The 12,256-nt window shown below is 46.2% G+C and overlaps 1 protein-coding gene across 1 annotated transcript in view; it reads left to right on the top strand.

Moving 5' to 3' along the window:
• bahcc1a (BAH domain and coiled-coil containing 1a) overlaps positions 1–12,256 on the top strand; it is a 64,849-nt gene that overhangs the window by 18,742 nt on the left and 33,851 nt on the right. Inside the window, exon 3 of the mRNA XM_080511927.1 lies at positions 11,992–12,174. Within this exon, the coding sequence (XP_080368053.1) occupies positions 11,992–12,174 (183 nt within the window). The remainder of the gene's footprint in view (positions 1–11,991; positions 12,175–12,256) is intronic.

The following is a 12,256-nucleotide window of genomic DNA, read 5'->3' as shown; positions in this document are numbered from 1 at the left end:
TCAATAATAATTTCCCCACATTATATGTCTGAATTTTAGTGTTGTCATTATGACTAAAAATCAGGTATATGCACATTATTCTACAGTGTGTTCTTGAAAATGTAATACTGTATATATTTTGGCCTTGGCTACCCAGGTGCTTTGCTTCCCTTGGTCTGTATGATATCAGATCAGAAATGATTGCATTTATCTTAGCCAGCGCTACAAGAATTAAACATTTTTCCTTTGTTCCTCTTGTGAACTAATGGCAAATTGCATTCAGGACTACAGAGAGACCTTGGACTGGCGGGCTGGTGCGGCGGCTCCCAGCTCTGTTATCTGCACTGTTCTGTCTCTGTGTCTCTGACAGGCTACATAAGAATGAGAGAGAAGCCAGAGCAGAGAGCTGCGTTCTGTTTTTCTCACACACATCACTCCAGGACTTTATCATATTACAGCTTGATCCTCGAGAAGTCAGAGGACAGCAGCAAAGCAGCGTCTCGAGCCAGGACCCCTGATGTCCAGCACTGCCCTGCATGACCTTAAGGAGGCGCCTGTCCACAGATAGAAGAGGGAGGGCGAGAGGATGGGAGGACAAGGGAGAACAGGACATTCCGACAAGTCCGGGTTGCCAGTTGAATGCTGGAATGTTGATTTATGGGGGCTCTGATGGAGGGAGGGGTGAACCTGCGACTCCTCATAAAACAAGACACTCATTACGGTCCCAGACCTCAGGGAAAGTCATTGATGGACCAGCAAGAGAAAAATGAGGCATGGATGAGACAAGGGAGTGGGAGGGATCTTGGTTTTTAAAAACCCCAAAATGAGCAAAAAGTGGTTTATTTGGAAGCACGCGCATGACGGTGACAGAGGGAAGAGAGCGAGGTGATGAGGGAGGACAGAAATATGGAGCTGAGCAGCAGGGGAAGGAGGGAGAGTGATGGAGGGATGATGGAGAGGGTGTGAGGACGGAAAGAGAAAACTGAGAAGGGGAATGACTGATGGGGCTCAAAGGAGTGAGGGGAGAAGGGGGGGGATGAAAGTGAAAAAGGAAAAGACAGCAGGCAAAATCTGCCCCGATGAATCGAGCTGTGTACAGATTTATGTGGTATTGTGGGTATCATTATACATCAAGCAGAGGAGATGGAGAAACTCAAGCAATGACGCCTATGGGGTGGCGTCTGTTTATCTGTGTATCCATTGCGCCGCACTTTTATTCTCCCACCTCATGCTTATCGTGTCTATCCCAAAGCAAACTAACTTCTGAGTTTGACAAGAACACATTCGCCTGTGGTGAAGAAACATCCACCCACATCCACACCCCACTTTTCCAAAGCTATCTACCGAGCGCTGGTTGGTGAGGAGAGGCGAGCTTCAGACCACCCAGGACCGGGTAGTCAGAGTGCTGCTTTGATGTGGCACAAGCATATGTGCAGTGCATATGCGCAATCTCTGCTAAAACACACTCGCAAAACAGAATTTTACTGCCTCCTGTGCGGCATCATTACTCGTCACTGGAGCGGTGGGATGCTCAAAAGGAGAAAGAGAGAGTGAGAGGGATGCAGCCACCTCCTGCGCCAGGCGGTGCCAGGCTGAAACACTGGAGCCGTATGGTCACCCTCAGGGAGGGGAAACCTGCCCAGTCTAACCACATCTCAATTAACCAATTAAGTTCAAAAGTTAACGGGGGACTAATTAGAGAGAATAGTGCTGAGTGCTTGTTTAAATCTGTCTCCCCCCCCCCCCCCCCCCCCCCCCCCCCACTACCAGGCATGTCTGTGTCCGTGAACTGGCTGCTTGAGCATTGGCTGCGTCGGCTGAAACATGGCACGCAAGCTGCTGTTAGTCACCCATCCATCCCTATGGCCACAACATGAAACCAGTGGATTTAGACAGATCAGTCATCAGACTTAAAACAAACCAGATCCAGCATGTTCCATCTAATGTTTCCAGTGGAATAGGAGGACCATGAAAATCACATTTTTTGGTGTCTGGAGTCTTGGAGACCGGTGAGAGAGAGTGCTCAGTATTGGAGGACATCTTAGTCATATCTAGCGTGGCTATTTCCTGTTAGTCTCCCTCATGTTTGGTCCTGCAGATGGGTTTTAATGGATGCCAAATGGGAGGTTTAGTGCTTCACTGTTGGCCTGATGGAGCCTATTTTTTTAGCGCCATCACATTAAATGACTTGTGTTTTGGACTCGAGGGTACGACACGCTCCTCTCATTGACAATGTGCCTCGGGCGTGAAGTGTTTGTAAGTTACCACTAAAAGTATAAATTCTATCCGTGTTAAAGAGGAGAAGAGGGGCTGCAATACAGGGCTGCTACCACCAATGAAAGATATGTAGGCTGGATGACACAATTGTAGAGAGACTGCTTTGAGCCCTGGAGCCAAATGCAGTGTGTTTGGAGTCAGGCTGACAGCAAGAGAGAGTGAGAAAAAGGGAAAAAAGGTGAAGAGAAATCCCTCCTTGACTCTGCTCTTTTTTTTTTCGAGATCGGTTCATTTATTTATTTATTTATTTACTTCTCTATTTATTTTCTTACTTACTTGGTGTGTATTTTGAGGGCTCTTACGATTTCATTTCCTGACTGGCTGTGTTACAGCGTGTGAACGGAGGAGGGGGTGAGAGCAGTTTCAGATGTCAGGATGCACTTTGAGGGGTGAAGGACTCCCCTGTTGTACACATGGCCCAGGAGGATTCCTCCCCCTTTCCTCCCCTCCACCTCCTCCTTCCTTCTTTTATCCCCCACTCTTTCTTACACTCATCTCTTCCTCTGTGAGATCCACAATGCTGGGAAGAAATGTGTCATTAACAGGGGAGACCAAAATAATGTTTATGGGCTCAAGCAGCACCGAAATCATTTTCCATATCAGTGCAACTGCATGGGCCCTGTGGGGGAGTAAATCTGATTTTCTCCTCCCCGTGCCAATGGGAAACATCATGGGAAAGAAAACAGATTGGATTGTTAGAGAGATGGCCTGACGCAGCTGTGGGCGGCTCTTTTTTGTGTTTGGGTGCACTGCTGTGTGTGTGTGTGTGTGTGTGTGTGTGTGTGTGTGTGTGTGTGTGTGTGTGTGTGTGTGTGTGTGTGTGTGTGTGTGTGTGTGTGTGTGTGTGTGTGTGTCCGTGCGTACATGTGTATGATAAGAGAGGACGACAGACACAACTAAAGAAGTGAAGATATCGCAGAGAATATGAAAAATGGAAATGCTGATGCTAGTGTGTGTGTGTGTGTGAGAGAGAGAGAGAGAGAGAGAGAGACGGATGAGCCTCTCTATGGTAATCACAATTTCATGCCTCAGGAACATCGAGGAGAGATACAACAAACTATGCTCAAATGCTGTAATGTAACAATGGCTCAGTTAACAAGCACCCTCACCAAAATTTCTGCACACTAAAAACCAGTGCGCCAAGAGAGGTGTGTAGTTGCCCTGCGTACAAAAAGCAAAGTGATTCGGCCACTGTGAGCTTGCAAATAAATTTACAAACCTTATTTTACTCACTCCTTAAGAAACACTTGCATTTTCTGCACTTAACCAATAGACACAAATCAGTTGGTTTAGTTGGTAGCATAGAGGGAAATTCAATAATGTAAAATGCTGATGGAAATAACAATATGATGCTTGGAGAGAAAACATTTCATAATAAAATTCCTTTCCAATGAAAACTGGTGTAATATACAGACTTCCTGTTACATCATGCACAGTGAGGTTCTTGGATAAAAGACAGAATGAGAGAAACTGAAAACAATATGTGCTGATTATGTGTTGTGACATGACTTTTCTTGTGAGTGCTGTGAAATCTGTGTTGAGGGAAAGAGTATGTGTACATATGTGTGGGTGGGTGGGTGTAAAAGGAAGGTAATGGGCCTTGAGCTCATTTGTCCTGGCCTGGTGCTGCTGCTCTGAGTCCATCCTCCCACCTTCTGTTGTCGAGGTCTGCTTGTTCTCCACAGATGAGTCCAGTGACTCAGCAACGACTTTATGTAAATCGCAGCATGTAGACCTAAACACAGATTGCATGTTCATGTTTTACCTTAGCTGACCCTTCTTTGTTTGAAACCTTCGCCGCACACTTTATCATTTGAGAGCGATCCTTCCTGCTCTCGTGTTTATCCACACTGCTTAAACTCCTCCAACTTAACCAACCCCTCCGCTTACAGTCGTACTGTTTCTTAAATGGCACACTAACTGGTCTGCTTCCCAGTAAAGAAAAGAAAAAGGGAGAAAAAAAAACACAGTAAAGGAGCTAAGTCCTCTTTATTTACTGTGCTCATAAAACACCTCTTCAGCAGGAACCTTTCCAGACAGTGCTATCTCATCCTGTCGGCCAGCCGCTGGCCCCTGCACCAAATTTGGCACCGAAATGATGGGACTGGAGACGAACTTCCCATTTCGTCAATGATATCTCTCTCTGAAAATTAAGCTTTATGAATGATTCATATTGGTGGTGAAACTGGGGGGCATTCGGAGGCTGGTCAGATCCAAGGAAACTTTGTGGTAACGTCTTTGTCACATCATGAAAGCTGAGGAGAACTAGATGTAGCTAACACACAGTTCAGTTGATCGTCAGTTGTTTGACTCATGAGTTGAAACCTCAGTTTAATAAAAAATAAATAGGTTGGGGGGGGGGTGGTTATTTTCCCTGCATACACATTTACAGGTTTTTACAAGAAGTAATGATGAATATATATATATATATATATATATATATATATCATTAAGTGTGAAAGGCAGTTGAAGACATACCTGCCCACTCATTTCTTCACCTAAGTTAAAACCTCTAACTACATGCCGCCAATAATGATTTTCTTCAAGATTTAAGCCAAAAATCCTTCAAATCACTGTTTCCCAGTTCATGTTCAAAAGAGCTGATCCCAGCTGACTAGCAAAGACAGGGTACCGTTTGGGCAGGTTGTTGGTTCAAAAGCCTCATGCCAATAAAGAGAATAGATGGAGAGAAGTATACAGTGGTGGATGTGTAGTCTCTGACCTTATTTGACCCCACCTAGAACTTAATATGCCTCAGGAAAAACTTACTATGACGTACCGGTCATTCTTTAGTATTGCAACCTTTAAGGATCTTTTGTTGTTTTCAGGCCCCATGCCAAGCTACAATGAGCCAATTGGGCTAATTACTTTAGGATGAGACTCTCCTGCCTCCATCATGTAGATTGATATGTTGTATAAACAGCTGGTTGTTTCACCAAGTCAGGTTTTTTTTTTTTTTTTTTTCCATTGTATCACTGCAAAAAAAAAAAAAAAAAACTCTGTTATCACTTCAATAGTGAATGAGTGGCTGACACTGAAGCCACTTTGCAAACACATGCTGGCAACTTCGGCGAAACGACCACCATACGGACACACGCACACACACACACACACACACACACACACACACACACACACACACACACACACACACACACACACACATACACACACACACACACACACACACACACACACACACACACACACACACACACACACACACACACACACACGGAGGCGCGCATATGTTCAGCAACCCACACTCCCACACGCTCTCCACTTCTCTTTCACTTTGAAAGTTTCTCACAGTTGCTCACACTCTTATCTACACTTCTACTCTCAACTCTCACCCCTCTTACCCCCCCCCCCCCCCCCCTCCTCTGGATTTTACCCTGGATGAAAGAGTCTCTCTTGCTCTCTTCCTCCATCCATCCCTCCAACTGCCTCTCCTGCTCCCTTCCCACTTCTCCCACCCCCGCGCTGACCACATCCACTAAACTCACTCCACAGGCACGCAGTGTGGAGAGTGTCGGAGGCGTGCGCTGCTGGCACTTTTCCCCCACCTCTGCACTGGGCCCGGCTCCAGGCCTGCTTGCTCTCTCGCTCTCTCTCTCGCTCACTCTCACTCGAGCTCTCAAGATCAGACCAGCCTCCTGGTGTTGATGTCTACTCCCTCTTTCCCGCCATTCAGCCACCCACCATCCCGACAAGAAAAAGCCAGGGAGGGAGTTTGTGAAGTAGGGGGCAAAACATCCCTTTCGCTACAGTTGTTTCCCAAGTGAAGAGGAATTTGGCTACCAGTTGTGCTAATGTTTTCAAGATGACTTTGACTGTTTGAAGGAAATCCCCCCACTTTAGTAGCCATTTCAAATTCCTTCTGCGTTTTATTGTGAGGAAGTAGGCGCTGGGTTAGTCAGCGGCCCTCCAGGGTAGCGAGTACAGTCTGTCTGGGGCTGGCGGTGTGTACAGCTGCCCAATCCAGCCCAGGATCCTGTGTGTTGCTGAAGGGTCAAAAACTTGGTGTGTTTATGACTGAGCGTATGTGTGTGTGTGTGTGTGTGTGTGTGGAAAGTCTGGTCGGCTGCTCCTTTGTATGAATTCCTGGGCAGAACATGGAGCTGTATTGGTAGGAAAGTCTGATGAGAAGGAGAAGGACACTGGATTGGGAGTGAAGCATCCTGCTCAATATGTTTTTACTTGGTAAGTCAATATTCAGATGTCTATTTCATTGTTGTTTTTGTTCTTTAATTGTACTGTGAGGTTCCTTCTTAAAACGTCAAAAATATTTTGAGATCCAAACCATTGAGATTCACAGCTAAAGATGGTACATACTAATGGCTTAAAATATGAAGAAAAAAAAGCCAATCGAGATTGAAGTTATGGCTTAAAACATGTTTTAGGGTCTTATTTTCAAGTGGAGCTGCCATATGCCAGATGCTATGCTGCTCTTGGAAAACTGTTTTCTTTCCTTTTAGACGACATTCTTATTATTGTCTTCATGAGGAAAGGACATAACACAAGAAGAGGATATGAGCTATAATTATTCAGGGTGTGCTCAGGCATGTTACTGACCACTCACTGGTGCAGCCTCAACTGTTTTGGGCTCATGGATGTTTTCCCTATGTGTGATAGGAAGTTAAGGTGTGTATGTCTGTGTGCTTCTATTCCTTAGCAGTTATTCTTCCTCCAGCCTCTTCTCTCTTGGGCTCGCTGATCATTGAGATGGGGAGAGCAGGTTGATGCAGTCACACCTGCAATTTTCTCCCCGTCTCTCTTCTTCTCTTGTCACCATCACTCTCACCTCTCATTGCCTGTCTGGTGTCCTTTGTCGAGACAATACGTCCATCCTTCCCTTCAGGCTGCTGTCTGCAAATAAGAGAGCTGATCACCACATTGGCTCATTTGTCAAGAGCAGGCAGGAAAATATGATGCATATTGAAACACATCCTCATTGAAGTACATCCATATGTGTGTTTGTCCGTGTGTGTGCATTTGTATGTAGGATACATTTGGATCTAATTCCCACAATTGGAAAGTAGAGCATGTTGTGTACGTATGTGTGAGCTTGTTGTCTTCTCAGGTCCTTTTTAACATCCTTACTTGGTCCTCATTAAGAGGATTTCCTATACATCCTATTTTTGAATCACTCCTTGCTAGGACACGAAATAACCATTCACTCATTCACTCTCAAATTAATGCTGGACAACTTTGACCGCGGAGCAGCTTAGTGACCGAACCAGGTCAAACATGATGAGTTCTCTCCCTTTCTGCTGCAGTTTAATTGAAGACCGACTAATATCCAGACGAAGACGTGTGTGTGTGTGTGTGTGTGTGTGTGTTTCCAATTTAGCTGTGGTTTCAAGGTAGGTTGGGAGGACTGTTGTTGCTGAGCAGCACACTGACCAACTGCATCTGCCCACTGCTGTTGTAATGGCTTGTGTTCAGCTTCCTTGCCTCAAGCGCTGTTTCTGTTTCGTTCCCATGACAACTGGGCCCTCATTCTCCCTGCTCCGCCTCCCCGCCTGCTGCTCACTCCGTGCAGTCCTCAGGGGCCTCTGCTTGGGCCCACATCACTGTGTGCAAACGCTCACATGAGTGTTTTTGTAGTTGTGCACAAAGTTTGGTCTCCTTCACCCTACACGCCCACGCTGGAGCGAAACAGTAGCACCCGTTAACACCTCCACTTCCAGAGGTGCTGCAATATTTGTGTTTGTTTCTGTGTTTGTACATTTAGGACTATTTGAAGATAATTGTGCGAGTGAGGGTGTCGGGGTGGGATGTTTAGATGTCAGTAAAGGAGGTGGGGTTGCCCCATCCCAGTGTTCCCCTCTCCTTTAATTCCCTAATAGGATTAATCTCCATCGCTGTCAGGGATCGGCGCCGATTAGGATGCACATGACCCGATTTTCTTAAGAGCCCATACAAGTGCACTGCTGGCACCACTTAAGAACTGGAGAAATAAATAAACATGGTTTTTGAAAAACACACCGGCATAAAAAAACATTACTTTTACAAGGAGCTGGCGTAGCTGAGGCAGACATCCTGGATCCATGTCACCATTTAAAAAGCTACTAAAAAAACAATTATGCCGAGTCCAGCACCGATGCTGTCATTCATCTGACCTTCACTCCACTTGTTCTGCCATGCTTGGGTTGGCACCCAAACTGGAACTGCCCCAACACAAAAGCAGGCCAGCTCACTTTTACAACCTGCGTACGTTTTCACCAACACCTCAGATTCATTAGGATTTGAATGGGTTCACGGAGGGCGTCTTCTTAGCACTGAGTCAGTGCAGTTGGACTTAACTGACATGAAAACATTTGGGACAGCTGCAGAAGAAGGGTGTCTCTCCATTCATCTTGTGTAGCACATTTTCCAATTCAGGGTCGAGGGTCTGTCATCGGGCCAACATGGAGAGACAGACAACCAGACATACTCACAGTTTCACTGACGCGCCACCAAGTGGCTCTTACTATGAGGCAAGACTACACGAGACTGTCATTGCAGAGTATCTCTTTCAGCTGGACACCAGCAGCAAACTTAACACAGAGGGAGGGGTCATTTAATTTGACTGACAGTCTACAGAGTCAGCAAACTGCCAATGTGACAAAGGTGAAAGCTGCTTCTTTATTATGATGTGCCTGCTATAGTTGAGCTCGGACCAGTGCTTGAGTCTTTCTCCCAGTGCAGATGCCATGGCCGAACTGGGCCACAGGGAAGTTCGACGTTGCTGGGTTGTAGGAAGAACGTAGTGTATGACTTGCCTGCCACCCCCAGCTTAAAATTCAAACTTCTTGCTTGGCATCTAGACATCCCCTTTTTATTGTATTGTTCTTCTCCTTTGCTTGTGTTCCTGGTTGAGACTCTCTTTTCTTGGTGTGTATTGAGGGGCTTCGCAGCCTCTCTCTGTCACTCTCTCTCTCTCTCTCTCTCTCTCTCTATCTCTCTCTCTCTTCCTCTCTCTCTTTCTCTCACTGTCTCTCTCTGAGGAAAGGCTGTTAATAATGCAGGAGGATTAGCTGATTTATGTGAGCCGGAGGCACTGGGGAAAGCTGGGGTTCCTGGGGGCGACAGGCAGAAAGAGAGGAGGGGTGGCAATGAGTGTGCAGGGCGGTGGCATACAGGAGCCCTAGGTGTCTGGATGATGGGGGTTGGATGTGTGCCTGGTAAGTATGCTGGCCAAAATACCCCCCCCCCCGACTGGCCCCGACCCCCACCCTGAACTCCAGAGCGGTGCCAGGACTGCTCTGCAGGGACGGGGTGATAGGAGGTGGCAGCAGAAAAGGAAGGAGGAGAAGAGTGCCTGGAAAACAACTGATACTGTACGATGTTACCAGAATGCGTGCCATTATCACGCACAATATTGTTCCTACAAGAGCCCTACCAGTGTGGTTTGCATGCCATTATAAGTCTATCTTACTTCTAATGTCTGCATCATTTTGAAAATTATTTTATTTGGTAGTGTAAATTAAAAAAAAAAAAAAAATGTTGTCCCTTGAGATTCAACAGAAACATAACCACAAATTTTTTTTCTCATGTGCTTTTTACAATTACCTTACTTTAGTGGTCTCCTTAACGGGCGGAGCTTTCATGGTGGCACAGAGGGGGGCACCTGTGATCCAATTGGCCAACCCAATGTTCTCCCTGTATCGTCGTGGTTTCTTAGTAATGCAGTGTCGAGGTACCATCCATCATAGCATTCTGAAAAGCAAATAAAACTTGGAAGTAATTTGAACAGGAACTGTAAAGCTAAACTTGTGTTTTTGATTTCAAATATAATAATTTAAAAACTGACGATGTTACAGTAAAGTTTTTCTTGCGGCTTTTGAGGACATGTCCAGCCTAATATTAATCTGGACAAAAATTTAACAATCAATTCGCTTATTTTTACATATTATAAAGCTAAAATATGAATTGGACACTCAAGGCATAGCCTTCATTTATTATCACTTCTGGCATGTCTCCTAAGGCCCGTTGCAAAAACAGCTGGATTTGCACCTGTTCAACATGTCTGTAATAGACCAGCATGTCAGCATGCGTTTGCCCCAAAATTGTTTCAATAAGTTTTTGGAGAAAGAGTGCACCAACTTTTGGGATTGTTGGGGATTTCCACCTGTCTGGGTCTATAGCACAAGGCGTGACGGGGCATTTCTGTATTTCTCCACGGAAATGTGTTTTCATGGCTATCTCTTTGTGTACGTGTGAGCGCGTGCACCTCTGCATGCTCCCGTGCTCTGACCTATGAGCCACAGGCTATTGGGTGCAGAGCGAGAGGCAGACTGATGGGTTTATCCCTCCTGTCTGCCCAGAGGATGTGCTCACTCTGCGCCTGGCTGATTAAGACTTCCACACAATCGTTCTCACACTCCCAGAAAAGAAAAAAAAAAAAGAAAAGAAAGAAAGATCGATTCACGTTTGGACTGATTCATGCTTAAAGAAATCAAATCACACACAGCATTCCTTGTCGGATCAGCTCGTCAGAAGGCAGATAATGAATTTTTACCATGTCGGTCTCCCCTATGTTTTCACAGCTAGTTTGGTGTGTACAATATATATGGCGTGCTGATGTGTGCGTCTGCGGAAGTATGTGTATGTGCGCTCTCATCCTGGCACCTTCATACATATGCATGAGGCTTCACGGTGGTGTGACTTGGGGGAAATGAATGTGCAAAGAGCCGGGCACCCGGGCCCCTCACTCAAGTGCACTGGCGGGCGCGTAATGGGAATGCAATTTAAGCAGTGGTTAATCAGTGTGTTTTCTCCAGCTTGCCCAGCAATGCATAATAGACAATCAGCCCCCAGTCACACGGGCGTTGCTACAAATGGTCAATTACTCATCATAGTCTTGTTAAACACACAGTTCAGCCAGCCAGGGACAGATTGCTCTGCTGGTGCCATCATTATGGTAAAGAACAAAGCAAAGCAATACTATGTGTCGGAGAGAAACAGGGACAGAAGCAGGGAAAGAAGAGACAATGAGGATTTGGAAGTGGCGCGCACACGGTGTATTTCTGCTCATCAAAATGGGCCAGAAGAAGGAAGGAGAGCAGAGGAAGCAGCTATTGTAAGAAAGCAGAGGGAGGAAGGAAAGGAACGAAATGCTGAAATGGAACCAAAGAAGAAAGACAGCTACAGGATTGTCAAGAGTCACGCAGAGAAAAACGCAAGACTGAAAGAAAAAGAGACAGAGAGGAGGTGAAATGGAGCAAAGCAATAAAAGAGATTGAGGGCATGAAAGTGAAAGATGGAGAGCACAAGATAATGGAGGGAGGGAGAGAAATTGAGAAAGGGACGCTGGGGAGCAGGAGCAAAAGTGTGTGAGAGCGAGAGGGAGAGAGCCTGAGAAAGTGTGTACTCAGCTGTGAGATGAGACCTCTGTCTGCCCATGGGGAGAGGCGGTGTGAGGGGAGAGAAGACAAGGGGAGAGGACTCTGCTGACAGTGAGGGGGAGGAGAGTCTCACAGTCCTCACACACACACACACACACACACACACACACACACACACACACACACACACACACACGCTCATTCACTCTCCTCCTTGGGCAGTGATCAAATCGGCCATGGCTTAATGATTCCACCCAAATAGCTGAGGAGCTCCACCTTTTTAATCCTACTCTTGACATCGAACGCAGTTTTTGTTTATATTTTCTACTGGTCATATTGTGTATAAAGTCATCTAACTTTAACCATGTTTTCTCTCCTTACCTTTGTCCCTGTTGGAATGTAGGCAGTGGATTGATGGGCAATTCCTCCGCCTCCTTCATGGGGACTTTTCTGGCCAGTAGTCTGGGTTCCCCGCCTTCCCACCCGTCTCACCCCTCCCGGCCGCCCTCCTCGCCCTCTTCACCCTCCTTCCGAGGCGGGCCCCACTCCAGCGCCTCTCAAATCTGGTTCCCCCATTCACATGAAGGTACCTCAAATCACACAAACACACACCCACTCCCTCATCCCTTCAAACAACTGCATCGGCTGGTTGAACCGACTTTCATGTC

The sequence above is a fragment of the Blennius ocellaris genome, assembly GCF_963422515.1.
Source record: "Blennius ocellaris genome assembly, chromosome: 16".
NCBI classification, from domain to species: domain Eukaryota; kingdom Metazoa; phylum Chordata; class Actinopteri; order Blenniiformes; family Blenniidae; genus Blennius; species Blennius ocellaris.
This window is presented reverse-complemented; position numbering and strand designations above follow the sequence as displayed.